The 21,666-nt window shown below is 43.0% G+C and overlaps 1 protein-coding gene across 1 annotated transcript in view; it reads left to right on the top strand.

Annotated features, from left to right (window-relative positions):
- The window catches only part of LOC128690677 (opioid-binding protein/cell adhesion molecule-like), a 110,161-nt gene that overhangs the window by 2,196 nt on the left and 86,299 nt on the right, over positions 1 to 21,666 (top strand). Inside the window, exons 2-3 of the mRNA XM_070088506.1 lie at positions 9,702 to 9,704; positions 16,292 to 16,471. Of these exons, the coding sequence (XP_069944607.1) occupies positions 9,702 to 9,704; positions 16,292 to 16,471 (183 nt within the window). The remainder of the gene's footprint in view (positions 1 to 9,701; positions 9,705 to 16,291; positions 16,472 to 21,666) is intronic.

The following is a 21,666-nucleotide window of genomic DNA, read 5'->3' on the forward strand; positions in this document are numbered from 1 at the left end:
GTCTCGTGGCTCACCATCAGTAACACAGCGTGTCTCGTGGCTCACCATCAGTAACACAGCGTGTCTCGTGGCTCACCATCAGTAACACAGCGTGTCTCGTGGCTCACTATCAGTAACACAGCGTGTCTCGTGACTCACTATCAGTAACACAGCGTGTCTCGTGACTCACTATCAGTAACACAGCGTGTCTCGTGGCTCACTATCAGTAACACAGCGTGTCTCGTGGCTCACCATCAGTAACACAGCGTGTCTCGTGGCTCACTATCAGTAACACAGCGTGTCTCGTGGCTCACTATGAGTAACACAGCGTGTCTCGTGACTCACTACCAGTAACACAGCGTGTCTCGTGGCTCACTATCAGTAACACAGCGTGTCTCGTGGACCACTATCAATAACACAGCGTGTCTCGTGGCTCACTAGCAGTAACACAGCGTGTCTCGTGGCTCACTATCAGTAACACAGCGTGTCTCGTGGCTCACCATCAGTAACACAGCGTGTCTCGTGGCTCACTATCAGTAACACAGCGTGTCTCGTGGCTCACCATCAGTAACACAGCGTGTCTCGTGGCTCACCATCAGTAACACAGCGTGTCTCGTGGCTCACCATCAGTAACACAGCGTGTCTCGTGGCTCACCATCAGTAACACAGCATGTCTCGTGCCTGAGTATCAGTAACACAGCGTGTCTCGTGGCTCACCATCAGTAACACAGCGTGTCTCGTGGCTCACCATCAGTAACACAGCGTGTCTCGTGGCTCAGAATCAGTAACACAGTGTGTCTCGTGACTCAGTATCAGTAACAAAGCGTGTCTCGTGCCTCACCATCAGTAACACAGCGTGTCTCGTGGCTCAATATCAATAACACAGCGTGTCTCGTGGCTCAGTATCAGTAACACAGCGTGTCTCGTGGCTCACTATCAGTAACACAGCGTGTCTCGTGGCTCAGTATCAGTAACACAGCGTGTCTCGTGGCTCAGTATCAGTAACACAGCGTGTCTCGTGGCTCACTATCAGTAACACAGCGTGTCTCGTGGCTCACCATCAGTAACACAGCGTGTCTCGTGGCTCACCATCAGTAACACAGCGTGTCTCGTGGCTCACCATCAGTAACACAGCGTGTCTCGTGGCTCAGTATCAGTAACACAGCGTGTCTCGTGGCTCAGTATCAGTAACACAGCGTGTCTCGTGACTCAGTATCAGTAACACAGCGTGTCTCGTGGCTCAGTATCAGTGACACAGTGTGTCTCGTGGCTCACTACCAGTAACACAGCGTGTCTCGTGGCTCACCATTAGTAACACAGCGTGTCTCGTGGCCCACCGTCAATAATACAGCGTGTCTCGTGGCCCACCGTCAATCATACAGCGTGTCTCGTGGCTCACCATCAGTAACACAGCGTGTCTCGTGGCCCACCGTCAATAATACAGCGTGTCTCGTGGCCCACCGTCAATAATACAGCGTGTCTCGTGGCTGACCACCAGTAACACAGCATGAACATTAAAATGGTATAAAATACCGACAGATTGTTAGGTAAGACACATATGCAACAGTTAGGTATCTTTATTTCGAAACGTTTCGCCTACACAGTAGGCTTCTTCAGTCGAGTACAGAAAAGTTGATAGAAGCAGAAGATACTTGAAGACGATGTAATCAGTCCATCACCCTTAAAGTTTTGAGGTGGTCAGTCCCTCAGTCTGGAGAAGAGCATTGTTCCATGGTATGAAACAATATATTGTTTCATACTATGGAACAATGCTCTTCTCCAGACTGAGGGACTGACCACCTCAAAACTTTAAGGGTGATGGACTGATTACATCGTCTTCAAGTATCTTCTGCTTCTATCAACTTTTCTGTACTCGACTGAAGAAGCCTACTGTGTAGGCGAAACGTTTCGAAATAAAGATTCCTAACTGTTGCATATGTGTCTTACCTAACAACACAGCATGCCTCGTGACACAGTATCAGTAACACAGCGTGTCTCGTGGCTCACCATCAATAACACAGCGTGTCTCGTGGCTCACTATCAGTAACACAGCATGCCTCGTGACACAGTATCAGTAACACAGCGTGTCTCGTGGCTCACCATCAATAACACAGCGTGTCTCGTGGCTCACTATCAGTAACACAGCGTGTCTCTTGGCTCACTATCAGTAACACAGCGTGTCTCGTGGCTCACTATCAGTAACACAGCGTGTCTCGTGGCTCACTATCAGTAACACAGCGTGTCTCGTGGCTCACTATCAGTAACACAGCGTGTCTCGTGACTCAGTATCAGTAACACAGCGTGTCTCGTGGCTCAGTATCAGTAACACAGCGTGTCTCGTGGCTCACCATCAGTAACACAGCGTGTCTCGTGGCTCACCATCAGTAACACAGCGTGTCTCGTGGCTCGGCATCATCAACATACCGTGACTCGTGTCTCGGCATCAGTAACGCAGCGTGTCTCGTGGCTCGGCATCATCAACATACCGTGACTCGTGTCTCGGCATCAGTAACACAGCGTATCTCGTGGCTCACTATCAGTAACACAGCGTGTCTCGTGGCTCAGTATCAGTAACACAGCGTGTCTCGTGGTTCACTATCAGTAACACAGCGTGTCTCGTGACTCAGTATCAGTAACACAGCGTGTCTCGTGGCTCACCATCAGTAACGCAGCGTGTCTCGTGGCTCACCATCAGTAACACAGCGTGTCTCGTGGCTCACTATCAGTAACACAGCGTGTCTCGTGGCTCACTATCAGTAACACAGCGTGTCTCGTGGCTCACTATCAGTAACACAGCGTGTCTCGTGGTTCACTATCAGTAACACAGCGTGTCTCGTGGCTCACTATCAGTAACACAGTGTGTCTCGTGGCTCACTATCAGTAACACAGCGTGTCTCGTGGCTCACTATTAGTAACACAGCGTGTCTCGTGGCTCAGCATCAGTAACAGCGTGTCTCGTGGCTCACCATCAGTAACACAGCGTGTCTCGTGGCTCAGTATCAGTAACACAGCGTGCCTCGTGGCTCACTATCAGTAACACAGCGTGTCTCGTGGCTCACTATCAGTAACACAGCGTGTCTCGTGGCTCACTATCAGTAACACAGCGTGTCTCGTGGCTCACTATCAGTAACACAGCGTGTCTCGTGGCTCACTATCAGTAACACAGCGTGTCTCGTGGCTCACTATCAGTAACACAGCGTGTCTCGTGGCTCACTATCAGTAACACAGCGTGTCTCGTGGCTCACTATCAGTAACACAGCGTGTCTCGTGGCTCACTATCAGTAACAGCGTGCCTCGTGGCTCACTATCAGTAACACAGCGTGTCTCGTGACTCAGTATCAGTAACACAGCGTGTCTCGTGGCTCAGTATCAGTAACACAGCGTGTCTCGTGGCTCGGCATCATCAACATACCGTGACTCGTGTCTCGGCATCAGTAACGCAGCGTTTCTCGTGGCTCGGCATCATCAACATACCGTGACTCGTGTCTCGGCATCAGTAACACAGCGTATCTCGTGACTCACTATCAGTAACACAGCGTGTCTCGTGGCTCAGTATCAGTAACACAGCGTGTCTCGTGGCTCACTATCAGTAACACAGCGTGTCTCGTCACTCAGTATCAGTAACACAGCGTGTCTCGTGGCTCACCATCAGTAACACAGCGTGTCTCGTGGCTCACCATCAGTAACACAGCGTGTCTCGTGGCTCACTATCAGTAACACAGCGTGTCTCGTGGCACACTATCAGTAACACAGCGTGTCTCGTGGCTCAGTATCAGTAACACAGCGTGTCTCGTGGCTCACTATCAGTAACACAGCGTGTCTCGTGGCTCACTATCAGTAACACAGCGTGTCTCGTGGCTCACCATCAGTAACACATCGTGTCTCGTGGCTCACTATCAGTAACACAGCGTGTCTCGTGGCTCACCATCAGTAACACAGCGTGTCTCGTGGCTCACTATCAGTAACACAGCGTGTCTCGTGGCTCAGTATCAGTAACACAGCGTGTCTCGTGGCTCACTATCAGTAACACAGCGTGTCTCGTGACTCAGTATCAGTAACACAGCGTGTCTCGTGGCTCAGTATCAGTAACACAGCGTGTCTCGTGGTTCGGCATCATCAACATACTGTGACTCGTGTCTCGGCATCAGTAACACAGCGTATCTCGTGGCTCACTATCAGTAACACAGCGTGTCTCGTGGCTCAGTATCAGTAACACAGCGTGTCTCGTGGCTCGGCATCATCAACATACCGTGACTCGTGTCTCGGCATCAGTAACGCAGCGTGTCTCGTGGCTCGGCATCATCAACATACCGTGTCTCGTGGTTCGGCATCAGTAACACAGCGTGTCTCGTGGCCCACCATCAGTAACACAGCGTGTCTCGTGGCTCAGCATCAGTAATACAGCGTGTCTCGTGGCTCAGCATCAGTAACACAGCGTGTCTCGTGGCTCAGCATCAGTAACACAGCGTGTCTCGTGGCTCAGCATCAGTAATACAGCGTGTCTCGTGGCTCAGCATCAGTAATACAGCGTGTCTCGTGGCTCAGCATCAGTAATACAGCGTGTCTCGTTGCTCAGCATCAGTAATACAGCGTGTCTCGTGGCTCAGCATCAGTAACACACCGTGACTCTTGTTTACTACTTTCGATAGATGGGAAGCAAGTAGATGCCAAACATACTGGAATTTGTCAAGTCCGTGAAGGAAGACAAAAACACTCTTCCATAATACCACCCAAACAGTGACTGAGGTCAGCTCTGTATCTCATCTAGCACATGCAGTCAGTGGCATACCTAATGTCTGGCAGGTGTGGCATGTGCCCTGAGAGTAACATATTGTGGGTGTCCCTGAGCAGTTTTTAATAAAGTCAGATGAGCCATCCTCTGACGGTGATAAATGAATTTTCTTCATGTGTATTATCTGTCTTTGATTATCCTGGGCGAGAAGCACTAGGATGTCTAGATTGTTAAACTAATTATATATATTATGTAAATTTACAGTGCTGGGAGCTCCGTGATCACATACCTCAGAGTACCACAGCTGACACAGATCTGAAAGCCTCCGAGATCAATATGTTGATGAATAAGAAGTGTTAGTCAGTGAGTCACTCGAGGAAGGACATGGTCTCTGTCAAGAATGGAATGTTGAAGTTGAAAGACGGCAGAGACGAATGAAACGAATGACTGATGAGATTTCCACAGACTCTGGCTAACAGCGAAGGAGGAAATGTCAAGTCATGAAGGGAACATTCGACCGTCTTCACAGAGAAATGGATGAAAGATTCACTGGTTTGCACGACACTGACGCCATGTTTAGGTTCTTTCTCGATATCAAGGGACTGTGTTACGGCCCCGACACTAACCAACTAAAGAAGAGTTGCGAAAATTTGGGCGAATTTTATAGCTCTGATGTTGATGGACAGCAGCTATATGAAAAAAAAAATGGACTACAGAATGTTGCTATCAAGTCGGGCCAACATGAAAATATTAAGACGGAAAGAACTTCTCGAATTTATTCTTCAGAATGGAAATGAGAGCGCCTTCCCTAATCTTCGCATTGCTATTCACATAATACCGACCATCGCAGTTTCCATCGCCAGATGTGAGGAATCATTCAGCAAGTTAAAACTAATACTTTTGTATTTAAGAGTTTTCATGCTCTGTTAAGTGTACAATGAGAAAAAAATGAAAGCAGTGAATTTGATCACATCTTAGATCACTTTGCATCAGTGAAAGCTAGGAAAGTGCAACTGTAATTTTTATATTGTGCCATAATTAATTAATTAAAAGATTAACGAGCTTGACTTGTATTTTTTGAGCTGATTTTATGGTAAAGTTATCTAGGGGGAGCAATTTCGTTGCTCCTGACCTCGCCTATTCGCTGATCTTTACTAGATTCACTCCCTCCCTGCTCCAGGAGCTTTGTTGCACCTCTACTTGAAGCTATGAAAACATTTTGCATTCCAGATTGTTCCAGTTCTTGACAACTCTGACTATAGAAATACTTTCCAACATTTCTGTGATTCATTTGAATTTTCAACTTTCACTTGTGACCCCTTTGTGCCTTGTCCTATTTCTGAATCATTCTGTCACAATCCACCTGGTCAATTCCTCTCAGTATTTTATGTGTTGTTATCGTGTCCACCCCATCCCTCCTCTCCTCTAGTGTTATTAGGTTGATTTCCCTTAACCTCTCCTCGTAGGACATATCCCCTTAGCTCCTGGACTAGTCATGCCCAAACATTTGGAGTTTCTACTGTTTCTTGACGTGTTTCCCAGGTGTGGATTCCACACTGGTGCTACATACTTCTTTATTGTCTGACATACATACTGTACAGTGTCTTGAACGACTTCTTACTCAGAAGAAGAAATGCTATTCTTAAGTTTTCCTGGCACCCATATGCTACAATGTAACAGTTCCAGCATGTGGGTATATGTGGAGTTGCGCATATCGTTGATGTGCGCCTCAGATGTGCTCGGTATGATGCTCACCCTCTAGATTCTTTTTCTTGAACGAGGTTTGCAGTCTTCGCCCCACGAGCATTTACTCAATCTGTGGTCTTCTTTATCCTTTCCCAGGCTTCATAAATTTGCACTTGGTGGAGTTAAACTTAACTTCCACTTGGGACCAGGTCTGCAGCCTATCCAGGTCCCCTTTGTAGTCCTACCGGTGCTCGTCTGATTGAATTCTTTGTATTAGCTTCATATCGTCTGCAAACAGGGATTGGTATGAATCTATCCCTTCCGTAATGTTGTTCATATATACCAGAAACAGCACTGGTCTTAGGTCTGACCCATCTGGAATCCCGCTCGTCACAGGTGCCCACTCTGATACCTCGTCACGTACCATGATGCCTTCGCTGATACCGTCGCTTTTCCTGTTATAACTGCCTGGTCCTCCAGCTTTTGCACTAATCTCTTGTGAGGAAGTGTGTCAAAAGCCTTCTTACAGTTTAAGAGAACGCAATCTACCCACCCCCTCTCTTTTTTGTCATACTGCTGCCATTCTGTCACAGAACCTAAGTAGGTTTGTGACACAGGATTTCCCATCCCTGAATTCATGTTGCTTGTCATTCATATGTTCATTCTTTTCTAGGTGTTCCACCACTCTTCTCCTGATGATCTTATCCATGACTATTCATATAATACATGTCAGTGACACTGGTCTGTAGTTTTATGCTACGTGTCTATTTCCTTTTTTAAAAACTGGGAATACATTTGCTGTCTTCCATACCTTAGGTAGTCGCCCCGTTTCGATAGACGTGTTGAAGATTGTTGTTAGTGGTACACATAGAGCCTCTGTTCCCTCTCTCAGGACTCATGGAGAGATGTCGTCCGGCCCCATCGCCTTTGAGGTATCTAGGTCGCTTAGCAGCCTCTTCACCTCCTCCTCGGTTGTATGTATTGTGATTAGCACTTGATGGTGTACCCCACCACTTCGTCTTTCTGGAGTCCTTTCTGTCTCCCCTTCATTCGTCCTGCCCATCCTGCTTCCCTCTCATTTGTAACTTTGCTATGTATTCGAAGCATTCGATTGCACGATTTTGTGTGTATGTGTGAGTGTTTATGTGTGCGTACTCACCTAATTGTGGTTGCAGGGGTCGAGACTCAGCTCCTGGCCTCGCCTGTGTGTGTGTGTGTGTGTGTGTGTGTGTGTGTGTGTGTGTGTGTACTCACCTAGTTGTACTCACCTAGTTGAGGTTGCAGGGGTCGAGTCCAAGCTCCAGGCCCCGCCTCATCACTGGTCGCTACTAGGTCACTCTCCCTGAACCGTGAACTTTATCATACCTCTGATTAATTAAAGCTATGTATGGATCCTGCCTCCACTACATCGCTTCCCAAACTATTCCATTTCCAGACTACTCTGTGGCTGAAGAAATACTTCCTAACATCCCTCTGATTCATCTGTGTCTTCAACTTCCAACTGTGTCCCCTTGTTGCTGTGTCCCATCTCTGGAACATCCTGTCTTTGTCCACCTTCTCAATTCCTCTCAGTATTTTGTATGTCGTTATCATGTCCCCCCTATCTCTCCTGTCCTCCAGTGTCGTCAGGTTGATTTCCCTTAACCTCTCCTCGTAGGACATACCTCTTAGCTCTGGGACTAGTCTTGTTGCAAACCTTTGTACTTTCTCTAGTTTCTTTACGTGCTTGGCCAGGCGTGGGTTCCAAACTGGTGCTGCATACTCCAATATGGGCCTAATGTACACGGTGTACAGGGTCCTGAATGATTCCTTATTAAGATGTCGGAATGCTGTACTGAGGTTTGCTAGGCGCCCATATGCTGCAGCAGTTATTTAGCTGATGTGCGCTTCAGGAGATGCGCCTGGTGTTATACTCACCCCAAGATCTTTTTCCTTGAGTGAGGTTTGTAGTCTCTGGCCCCCTAGACTGTATTCCGTCTGCGGTCTTCTTTGCCCTTCCCCAATCTTCATGGCTTTGCACTTGGTGGGGCTGAACTCCAGGAGCCAATTGCTGGACCAGGTCTGCAGCCTGTCCAGATCCCTTTGTAGTTCTGCCTGGTCGTCGATCGAATGAATTCTTCTCATCAACTTCACGTCATGTGCAAACAGGGACACTTCGGAGTCTATTCTTCTGTCATGTCGTTCACAAATACCAGAAACAGCACTGGTCCTAGGACTGACCCCTGTGGGACCCCGCTTATCACAGGTGCCCACTCTGACACCTCGCCACGTACCATGACTCGCTGCTGTCTTCCTGATAAATATTCCCTGATCCATTGTAGTGCCTTCCCTGTTACCCCTGCTTGGTTCTCCAGTTTTGCACTGATCATTTGTGTGGAACTGTGTCAAACGCCTTCTTGCAGTAAAAGAAAATGCAATCCACCCACCCCTCTCTCTCTTGTCTTCCTGCTGTCACCATGTCATAGAACTCCAGTAGGTTTGTGACACAGGATTTCCCGTCCCTGAAACCATGTTGGCTGCTGTTGATGAGATCATTCCTTTCTAGGTGTTCCACCATTCTTCTCCTGATAATCTTCTCCATGACTTTGCATACTATACATGTCAGTGACACTGGTCTGTAGTTTAGTGCTTCATGTCTGTCTCCTTTTTTAAAGATTGGGACTACATTTGCTGTCTTCCATGCCTCAGGCAATCTCCCTGTTTCGATAGATGTATTGAATATTGTTGTTAGGGGTACACATAGCGCCTCTGCTCCCTCTCTCAGGACCCATGGAGAGATGTTATCCGGCCCCATTGCCTTTGAGGTATCTAACTCACTCAGAAGCTTCTTCACTTCTTCCTCGGTTGTGTGTACTGTGTCCAGCACTTGGTGGTGTACCCCACCTCTCTGTCTTTCTGGAGCCCCTTCTATGTGTGTGTGTGTGTGTGTGTGTTTGTGTGTGTGTGTGTGTGTGTGTGTGTGTGTGTTTGTGTTTGTGTGTGTGTGTGTGTGTGTATGTGTGTGTATCTATGCCTGGGTGTTTGTATGTGGGCAGCAAGAAAGACTTTTTTACTCCATCTAAAGCATTTAGCGTCACTGTTTCTGTGAATTCTATCACCATTTTCATGATCTCCGAAATTATTTAAACAGTTAAAAAATGCATCAAGTTATTAAAGTGTGGATGTAAAGCGAGAGTTGAGTCAGTCATTAAGAGACAAGACACGTGAAGGAATATTTCAGTGCATATTGAACCACTGAACCACATCTTGTTCAATAAAATTTTAAATGCATTATTTTCCTTGCATATTTCCCTGGAACCATCAGAAGGTACAGTGTTATTCCATTGTTTGCTTATCCACTACTGCTTCCATTATCTTCTCTATTAGTCCTTTCGTTTTGCCTGTTAGGTAATGTACCTATTTACAAGCATCTTTCCCGTCTACCTACAAAGCACTGCTATTTACTCTACAATTTTTCCCTTCTCCTCACACCTAGTTAGTAAATCTTGAAAAAAATTACCTTGCATAATTCCCATATTAAAATTATTTAGATATAATAATTTTATGATACTTATAATGAAAATTTAGAATTATATGAGCTCATTCTCCTGATACTCTTGCAAATGTCTCTACGCAGTTGTTTTAATTAGTAATTAGTTATTAGGTCTTAGAATTAGTAAGTTGTATGATTAAACGTGTTTACAATTTTCCCCACGGACTGAGGACAGAAGTGCTTACCATTATATAAATTAAAGGTAATAATGATATTAGGAATGAATTTCTTGACAGGAGTGGGCATTAATGACGTTAATGGGGCAATATATAGCGAAGAAAAACTCATTTAATTGCTGGGTCGGCTTAGTCATCGCGATGTCTGTACCTCGGTTACTTGTGGAGGAAACTGTTCCTTTCTTCAGTCCAGGTTTATACACTTGTTGTGCAGTTATTGTTAGTGTTGTGATGCTCACTGCTGCACGGGTGTGCTAATGTACGGTCATCTCAGGGTTGTGATGCTCACTGCTGCACGGGTGTGCTAATGTACGGTCATCTCAGGTTCTCACTGCACGTTTATGCTACTATCTAACCGAAACTTTTCCATTGTTAACTATAAGTTGTTGCTTCTGACTTTCGGCTTCATAGAGTGTCTCTGAGAAGTAAGTCATACAGAGAGTAGCTCTCTTTGTGAGGTAAGTTCTACACAGAGCGGCTCTCTTTGTGAGGTAAGTCCTATGCAGAGCAGCTCATTTGTGAGGTAAGTCATGCAGAGAGTAGCTCTCTTTGTGAGGTAAGTCATACAGAGAGTAGCTCTCTTTGTGAGGTAAGTCATACAGAGAGTAGCTCTCTTTGTGAGGTAAGTCATACAGTGAGTAGCTCTCTTTGTGAGGTAAGTCCTACACAGAGCAGCTCTCTTTGTGAGGTAAGTCCTACACAGAGTAGCTCTCTTTGTGAGGTAAGTCCTACACAGAGCAACTCTCTTTGTGAGGTAAGTCCTACAGAGAGTAGATCTCTTTGTGAGGTAAGTAATACACAGAGCAGCTATCTTTATGAGGTAAGTCCTACACAGAGCAGCTCTCTTTGTGAGGTAAGTCCTACACAGAGCAACTCTCTTTGTGAGGTAATCCTACACAGAGTAGCTCTCTTTGTGAGGTAAGTCCTACACAGAGTAGCTCTCTTTGTGAGGTAAGTCCTACACAGAGTAGCTCTCTTTGTGAGGTAAGTCCTACACAGAGCAGCTCTCTTTGTGACGTAAGTCCTACACAGAGTAGCTCTCTTTGTAATGTAAGTCCTACACAGAGCAGCGCTCTTTGTGAGGTAAGTCCTACACAGAGCAGCTCTCTTTATGAGGTAAGTCCTACACAGAGCAGCTCTCTTTGTGAGGTAAGTCCTACACAGAGCAGCTCTCTTTGTGAGGTAAGTCCTACACAGAGCAACTCTCTTTGTGAGGTAAGTCCTACACAGAGTAGCTCTCTTTGTGAGGTAAGTCATACAGAGAGTAGCTCTCTTTGTGAGGTAAGTCCTACACAGAGTAGCTCTCTTTGTGAGGTAAGTCATACACAGAGTAGCTCTCTTTGTGAGGTAAGTCCTACTCAGAGCAACTCTCTTTGTGAGGTAAGTCCTACAGAGAGTAGATCTCTTTGTGAGGTAAGTCCTACACAGAGCAACTCTCTTTGTGATGTAAGTCCTACACAGAGCAGCTCTCTTTGTGAGGTAAGTCCTACACAGAGCAGCTCTCTTTGTGAGGTAAGTCCTACACAGAGCAACTCTCTTTGTGATGTAAGTCCTACACAGAGCAGCTCTCTTTGTGAGGTAAGTCCTACACAGAGCAGCTCTCTTTGTGAGGTAAGTCCTACACAGAGCAGCTCTCTTTGTGAGGTAAGTCCTACACAGAGCAGCTCTCTTTGTGAGGTAAGTCCTACACAGAGCAGCTCTCTTTATGAGGTAAGTCCTACACAGAGTGATTCTCTCTGTTAGGTAAGTCTACTGAAGAGAACCATATCATCTGTTGGTTGTACAACATAATACTCTTGAAACTATTTTCTTGTATAGGAATGAGGTCTGAGAATGTGTTCAACAGTTACAGAAATTACTGATGTGGGCGACATTGCCTTTACATATCATACATAGCTGTAGAAACTCCAGGAATCTGGTGTTATTTTTTTTCTCCTTGTGTCTTGTGTGTTACTGTAACACTTTTGTTATAATTATGAATGATAATAAAAAAAAACGTGTATAGGAAAATCACAATTAAAACAATACTATTTTATTTAAAAATGTATGATGTAAACGAAGGAAGGTGTAGTCACTGAGTGAACAGGTGTAATATACCGAACCCAAAGCTCAGAAGGCTACGGAGGGAGACTTCTTTGGAACGATGTTGTTAGGGGTTCAAGACACGATAACTTAATAATAGCAGAAGATTTTAATTTTAGTCAAATAGACTGGTCTTGTTTGGCAGGTAATCTTGAGTCCAGTGACTTTCTAGAAGTAGTTTAGGACTGCTTTCTGAAGCAATATGTAACAGAACCTATCAGAAGTCAAAATTTGCTAGACCTGGTGTTGTCTAACAAGAAAACTCTCGTAAATAATTAAGAAATCACTGTAGAGTTTCGTGCAAGTGACCTCAAGTCTACTTATTACCTTTAGTGTTACCTGGGAATACGAGAATAAGGGTAATACAGCAAAAAAAACCATACCCCCGGCCGGGATTGAACCCGCGGTCATAGAGTCTCAAAACTCCAGCCCGTCGCGTTAGCCACTAGACCAGCAAAAGTTCCCGATTTTTGCTCTGCCGATTATAAAGGATTTAGGGAAAAACCTATCTAATTCTCGGGATAATCTAGCTAATAAATATACTGACCATCATAGTTACAATAATGAAAATATCTGCGACTATGGCTTTATTCTTAAAAATGTATAATGTGTCTACACTATATATATATTCCAAAGAAATAAAGTCAAATATAAATACACCTGTGGAGAACTGGTTACAGTATACTTTCCTGCATAAACCAAACATAACACAAATGTTACTTATCTTTTAACAACATGATATCCAGCAGCCTCTCCCTGGAAATCTCTTTGGGGTGCCGTTCCAGATTCCACAGTGACTGTTGATTAACAGCGTGTTATTCATATAATTTGTCCCAAAGGAGTATATATCTCAGCATTTCACTATCATCTGGAATGCGTAGTGATACTTGGGTTTGGGTGAATCGCCCACATGTCACAGGATCTTTTGGTAATTCCAGTAAAATCTCACCTATACCTATTAGCTGCAGCTAACGTAATTATATGTGGGTATGCCTGATCTTACGTGGGTATTGTAACTAACCAAGTTTTCCCTAGTTTGTGGTAGGGAGAGTATATCCCGGTATCGTTGTCTTGAGTAGGCCGCTACAGATGTGTAGTTATGTCCTCACTCGTTGATAGGGAGTCACTTTGTTCATAACACATGAATGTGTACCACGACACAAACTTTACTCTTAACGGGATTATACCGCGGATGATACACTCGTGTTTCTTTTTAACACTAGTTTTCCTAGTGGAGATTGACAGTATTTCAGAGTTTACTGCACAAAGTCATTATTTTCTTTGTTCTTAGTGGGAGATTTGTAACGTGTGTGCACTCTCTCATGTCCAAATTCAATCTAGCTTATTGCCCTGCCCAAGCGCCCAACAGTCACCCTCTGCACAAAAGAACTGCTGAGTTCAGCTTTATATCTCTTTCATACTACACATTGCAACAATATTCAATACGAGAGTGTAGATTTCTTGTTATCTAGCTAAAGACTACATTTCCTAATAGTTCCAACTTACAGATAAAGTGGGACACAGGTTTCCCCTTAATTTTTCTGCTATGGAGAGAAGAGTAATTACTCTCGTTTAACCTCATCGTATAGTTGATCAGGAACTGTAGCAAGGAGAAGAAGGAGTGCCTCTTGACATTATGGTACATACATATGTTCCTCATAAAGCTGTTTGCGAGGAAGGAAGAGTCCACTAGCCTTTTCCGGGAGATGTCCTGGCATGAAGGAACACCTCCTTAGTTTCTCATTCTTCAAGGTAGGTCTTGGCTGTCATGGAGAAAGGAAATCTGAGGTTGGTATTATTTGAGAATTTACTAACAACGTTTCGCCCACCAAGCTCACAAACGTAGTCATTAAAGCGTTATATTATTCAGCATTTATATCTCTATCCATCGTCTCAACGCTTGGGTAGATGTGGATCTTTCTCTCAGAGGATAACTGGACCTTCATCTTAAAGTTTAATAACTCGCAACAAACACAATTTCCTCAGTGATTACATTCTTGATCTCCACAACCTTAAATAGCGAACCTCAAACATTTTTCTACAACAACCTGGACTTATCATGGAGAATGTGTAAATGACCTAAACAGTGCATCTGAAAAAACGTTCCTTCGAGGCACGACATTTGCAACGACCCGGACACCTACGACCCTCTGACAACTAAGTTGACACCATAACCAAAACTTTACTGCGCAAAACTCGTGACATAAAAAGTTCGGAAAAATGAAAGAAACTTCATCACACCTTCACCAGGAACCCCAAACGCTCCTGAATATATGGCCAGACCAAGAATGCAAACAAGGGATTCCAGTGAAGCCTATCTCATCTGGGAGAGGCAGCGCACCGTAGAAGCTATAAGGGATTCTAGGCAAACACCTAACAAAACTGAGACACATGTGCAACATTTGGGTATCTTTATTGTAGACGTTTCGCCATCCAGTGGCTTTATCAATACAAATTCCAGGACATAACTTGAAGACAGTAGAACTATGTACAGAAGATGAGGTAATCAGTCCCTCAACCTAGGAGTAGGTGCGAAGAGAACCGTAGTCGTGGAGATTCTGAAGTAGAAACAAGGAGCCTGACGGGTAGCAGACGAGGGCATAGTCACTGGTAGGCGGGATTCCCCAGTGGAAGTAGGTCCTTCCCAAAGAGATGAGCTAGTTGTAGTAGTAGTAGTCGTGAAGTTTATGTCCTCAGAATCAAGATTCCATGATGTTGCATGATCTTGTCAGTATTGTATACCATTCTTGTACAACTTGTCAGACACTGCAACATCATGGAATCTTGGTTCTGAGGACATATGCATAACCTTCACGACTACTACAGTTTTCAGAGTACACAATAGAGCTCAGCAGAATCACTGTACCTTCAGCTAGACTGTTTGCTGCCTCAGTCACCAGAAAATTATCCTGCTGATTTTGGTGATCAGTGTCAATAGGAACCTGTAAAGCAGCACAAGAAGAACATTGTGTCTCACGTGGGTCCACTAGAGACGCAAAGAGCAGTATTTTGATATTGGAAATTAGCAGTTCGTTGTATTTATGTATTTAGAAGAAGAAAAGGCATCTGACAGGGTACAGGACAGCGATGTGTCTAGAGATAAAAATATTCTGAATTGGAAGTAAGTTATGACTTAATTATAGGAAGAAAAATATATCTATACACGAAAATAATTAAGATTTCATTATATATTTACCGTGGCTAATTCTTATATTTGTTATGTAGGATTTAAAATAAATTCTCGGTGTATATACACTGATGTATATACCTCTATGAATATACGATATGTCTGCAAGCTACTGAAGGCTATTAAAAATTAAAGTTTTCCATACACCATTCTGTTTGTATCAATAATTTTGTAAACAAAGCCTCAGACTGGTGGGAATTATCTTCAGTATAGCAACATTTTTTTACTTGTTAAAACCCACTGAGGGTCGTACAGTCTGGAAATATTGTTTAATAAAACAGCCTCTAACATGCCAATGTTTTAATATATATCCTCCTGTATACGTTTTCCTAAGAAAACTCGCATTGTTATGTTATCTCTCTTGTTCTTGCTTGTTCGTGAATATTGTTCATGCGTGTAGTTTATGCATGAATGTCTTTCGTAGATTTTTAGGAGAATATTTTAACATAAAATTAACAATTACTGGTCATCCTGCTATAAATATTTCAAAAATTCCGTACATATGCACGGGACTGAATTACCATTAGATGAACCATACCACTGGTGGGGTTTGAACCCGCGACCAGAGATCTGGTGTTTTTAGACTATTTGATCGCGGGTTCAAACCCCACCTGTGGTACGGTTTGTTTGCAATCGTGCCATTACGATTTCGTGAGTCAAGTACCACTAGACTGTCAGTTGCCTCCTCGTGATCCCTGACCCACAAGAACCATCTCAACTCTCCTGGTTGAAACAGTTCACAACAACATTACAAATTCGCCACGAAAATAGACAGTATAATGTTGTGTTTCGTCATCTAGCTCAATAAAGTATTGTCTCCAGTTTGTGAATTTGATGTTAAACAGCTTGCTCAGACCTTAAGCATTTGTGGATGGTTCTCTTCATTAGTAATTGTTTACTTAATCTTCCTCCTGCAGGCGTTCCTGCTGCTGCAGGTATCGTGGATACGTCGGTGGGACTGGCACATTCTCACCACTGGCATCTACACTTACACTAGCGACATGCGCTTCAGCGTCCTTCACACTGAGGGTTCCGATGACTGGACACTGCAGATCAAGTATGCTCAAATCCGCGATAACGGAACCTATGAGTGTCAGGTATGTCTTGCAGTCTCTTACCTGCACGAGTCTGTGTCTGCACATGTACCGAGTTTCTTATGTCATGGTAATTTCTCCGGATTCGTTGCGTTTTTCACAAGTTCCATTGATGCCATAGTTGATAAAGATACTAACAGCTCTGCTTCCACGGCTGACTGCCTCCAGACCGTGTGTTACCTCCTCTGGAGACTAAGGGCGTTGCTGTATCTTCCCGAGTTATAATATTGCTTCCCTCAACAACATCATCAGTAATAAAACCATACCCCGGCCGGGATTGAACCCGCGGTCAGAGAGTTTCAAAACTCCAGCCCGTCGCGTCAGTAATCACAAAATATAATCAACTTTCTATTACAGATGTGCATCTCAAGGTTATTTAGGAGTTTTAATAACAATCTTAGATGAAAATACATGCGTAAAATATTTGATCTTAATATTATAGCATAAAAATAATTTTGTGTCTATATATACAAGGTATACAGACCATAGTTGACATCAATGACATACTACTATATAGAAAGCCCTTTGTTAAGCAGAGCATTTCGGGCAAATTAAGTCAGTTTTGTCCCAGGATGCGACCCACACCAGTCCACTAACACCCAGGTACCCTTTTTACTGATGGGTGAACGTAGACAACCGCTGTAAGGAAACACGTCCGATGTTTCCACCCCTTCTCTGGGAATCGAACCCGGACTCTCACCGTGTGAAGCGCGAGCTTTTGCCTCCAAGCCACGGGTCCTGGTGGTAGAGGTACGATTTCACGACAGCACTTACATTCTGAGATAGCAACAGTGGTCGTAATTACTGAAAACTTTCGCAGGATAAGTTAGATGCAGAAAATACATGTCACGGGTAGACACGTGAATATATTCTCACATTCATTACAGGATCACGACTATCAGGTTAATTAACCCTCCAATACTATACCATTTACTTCACGACAGGTGACAAACCCATTAGACAGGCATTAATTAAAGAAGCCTCTCACTCTTCGTAATAACTTCCCATAAGAATGATTTAACAGCTGAAATATATTCAAGACCTTTGTCATGTAATGTTGTAAGCGGAAAATATAAACACATTATCGACGGATCTATATCAGATCTTTATCGTGACTGAGACGATGACAATCCCAGAGTTATACATTACTTGCAAGCCATACAATCATGATAATTAACAATATGTCGTGCCGAATAGGTAAATCTTGCGATTTTTGCTTAAATAGCAACGCTCTTCTTGCCCAATAAGGCAGGCAAAAATTGGTGTATGCAGTAATTTCGCAAAAATCATTCTAAACTTAACGAAAGAAAAAAAATCATTGTGTTTATTATTAAATGACTGAAAACTTATCTAAAATATATTTAGTTGGATTAGGCTAAATTAAATTACGATTGTTATAATAAGGTTAGGTAAGTTTTCTAAGGTTCTTTTGGCAAAACTCGTAATTTTTACATTAACATAAATGAAATATATATATATATATATATATATATATATATATATATATATATATATATATATATATATATATATATATATATATATATATATATATATATATATATATATATATATATATATATATATATATATATATATATATATATATATATATATATATATATATATATATATATATATATATTATTTATTATCACACTGGCCGATTCGCACCAAGGCAGGGTGGCCCGAAAAAGAAAAACTTTCACCATCATTCACTCCATCACTGTCTTGCCAGAAGGGTGCTTTACACTACAGTTTTTAAACTGCAACATTAACACCCCTCCTTCAGAGTGCAGGCACTGTACTTCCCATCTCCAGGACTCAAGTCCGGCCTGCCGGTTTCCCTGAATCCCTTCATAAATGTTACTTTGCTCACACTCCAACAGCACGTCAAGTATTAAAAACCATTTGTCTCCATTCACTCCTATCAAACACGCTCACGCATGCCTGCTGGAAGTCCAAGCCCCTTGCACACAAAACCTCCTTTACCCCCTCCCTCCAACCCTTCCTAGGCCGACCCCTACCCCGCCTTCCTTCCACTACAGACTGATACACTCTTGAAGTCATTCTGTTTCGCTCCATTCTCTCTACATGTCCGAACCACCTCAACAACCCTTCCTCAGCCCTCTGGACAACAGTTTTGGCAATCCCACACCTCCTGTTATCTTCCAAACTACGAATTCTCTGCATTATATTCACACCACACATTGCCCTTAGACATGACATCTCCACTGCCTCCAGCCTTCTCCTCGCTGCAACATTCATCACCCACGCTTCACACCAATATAAGAGCGTTGGTAAAACTATACTCTCATACATTCCCCTCTTTGCCTCCAAGGACAAAGTTCTTTGTCTCCACAGACTCCTAAGTGCACCACTCACTCTTTTTCCCTCATCAATTCTATGATTCACCTCATCTTTCATAGACCCATCCGCTGACACGTCCACTCCCAAATATCTGAATACGTTCACCTCCTCCATACTCTCTCCCTCCAATCTGATATTCAATCTTTCATCACCTAATCTTTTTGTTATCCTCATAACCTTACTCTTTCCTGTATTCACCTTTAATTTTCTTCTTTTGCACACCCTACCAAATTCATCCACCAATCTCTGCAACTTCTCTTCAGAATCTCCCAAGAGCACAGTGTCATCAGCAAAGAGCAGCTGTGACAACTCCCACTTTGTGTGTGATTCTTTATCTTTTAACTCCACGCCTCTTGCCAAGACCCTCGCATTTACTTCTCTTACAACCCCATCCATAAATATATTAAACAACCACTGTGACATCACACATCCTTGTCTAAGGCCTACTTTTACTGGGAAAAAATTTCCCTCTTTCCTACATACTCTAACTTGAGCCTCACTATCCTCGTAAAAACTCTTCACTGCTTTCAGTAACCTACCTCCTACACCATACACTTGCAACATCTGCCACATTGCCCCCCTATCCACCCTGTCATACGCCTTTTCCAAATCCATAAATGCCACAAAGACCTCTTTAGCCTTATCTAAATACTGTTCACTTATATGTTTCACTGTAAACACCTGGTCCACACACCCCCTACCTTTCCTAAAGCCTCCTTGTTCATCTGCTATCCTATTCTCCGTCTTACTCTTAATTCTTTCAATTATAACTCTACCATACACTTTACCAGGTACACTCAACAGACTTATCCCCCTATAATTTTTGCACTCTCTTTTATCCCCTTTGCCTTTATACAAAGGAACTATGCATGCTCTCTGCCAATCCCTAGGTACCTTACCCTCTTCCATACATTTATTAAATAATTGCACCAACCACTCCAAAACTATATCCCCACCTGCTTTTAACATTTCTATCTTTATCCCATCAATCCCGGCTGCCTTACCCCCTTTCATTTTACCTACTGCCTAACGAACTTTCCCCACACTCACAACTGGCTCTTCCTCACTCCTACAAGATGTTATTCCTCCTTGCCCTATACACGAAATCACAGCTTCCCTATCTTCATCAACATTTAACAATTCCTCAAAATATTCCCTCCATCTTCCCAATACTTCTAACTCTCCATTTAATAACTCTCCTCTCCTATTTTTAACTGACAAATCCATTTGTTCTCTAGGCTTTCTTAACTTGTTAATCTCACTCCAAAACTTTTTCTTATTTTCAACAAAATTTGTTGATAACATCTCACCCACTCTCTCATTTGCTCTCTTTTTACATTGCTTCACTACTCTCTTAACCTCTCTCTTTTTCTCCATATACTCTTCCCTCCTTGCATCACTTCTACTTTGTAAAAACTTCTCATATGCTAACTTTTTCTCCCTTACTACTCTCTTTACATCATCATTCCACCAATCGCTCCTCTTCCCTCCTGCACCCACTTTCCTGTAACCACAAACTTCTGCTGAACACTCTAACACTACATTTTTAAACCTACCCCATACCTCTTCGACCCCATTGCCTATGCTCTCATTAACCCATCTATCCTCCAATAGCTGTTTATATCTTACCCTAACTGCCTCCTCTTTTAGTTTATAAACCTTCACCTCTCTCTTCCCTGATGCTTCTATTCTCCTTGTATCCCATCTACCTTTTACTCTCAGTGTAGCTACAACTAGAAAGTGATCTGATATATCTGTGGCCCCTCTATAAACATGTACATCCTGAAGTCTACTCAACAGTCTTTTATCTACCAATACATAATCCAACAAACTACTGTCATTTCGCCCTACATCATATCGTGTATACTTATTTATCCTCTTTTTCTTAAAATATGTATTACCTATAACTAAACCCCTTTCTATACAAAGTTCAATCAAAGGGCTCCCATTATCATTTACACCTGGCACCCCAAACTTGCCTACCACACCCTCTCTAAAAGTTTCTCCTACTTTAGCATTCAGGTCCCCTACCACAATTACTCTCTCACTTGGTTCAAAGGCTCCTATACATTCACTTAACATTTCCCAAAATCTCTCTCTCTCCTCTGCATTCCTCTCTTCTCCAGGTGCATACACGCTTATTATGACCCACTTCTCGCATCCAACCTTTACTTTAATCCACATAATTCTTGAATTTACACATTCATATTCTCTTTTCTCCTTCCATAACTGATCATTTAACATTACTGCTACCCCTTCCTTTGCTCTAACTCTCTCAGATACTCCAGATTTAATCCCATATATATATATATATATATATATATATATATATATATATATATATATATATAAATATATATATATATATATATATATATATATATATATATATATATATATATATATACATATATATATAAACACTGATCTATGGCTGAAGGAGACTCAAACCTACGAACCTTGGCTTGGAACAAGGTACGCAGTGCTTTACCAATTTACCCACACTGGACGAATACCTTAGAGTCCAGCTTGCGCTAGACTTTGATCCAAGGCAGCCAGCTTTCAGGGAGGAGGCTTACAAGACAAGCCTTCTCCCTGAAAGTTGGCTGCCTTGGATCAAAGTCTAGCGCAAGCTGGACTCCAAGATATTGGTTCATTGTGGGTAGATTGGTAAAGCACTGCGTACCTTGTTCCAAGGTTCGTAGGTTCGAGTCTCTTTCAGCCAGAGATCAGTGTTTGTGTATATTTCGCCTGCTCTTGCGAATTCCTTGTATATATATATATATATATATATATATATATATATATATATATATATATATATATAT

The sequence above is a fragment of the Cherax quadricarinatus genome, chromosome 24, assembly GCF_038502225.1.
Source record: "Cherax quadricarinatus isolate ZL_2023a chromosome 24, ASM3850222v1, whole genome shotgun sequence".
Lineage (NCBI taxonomy): Eukaryota > Metazoa > Arthropoda > Malacostraca > Decapoda > Parastacidae > Cherax > Cherax quadricarinatus.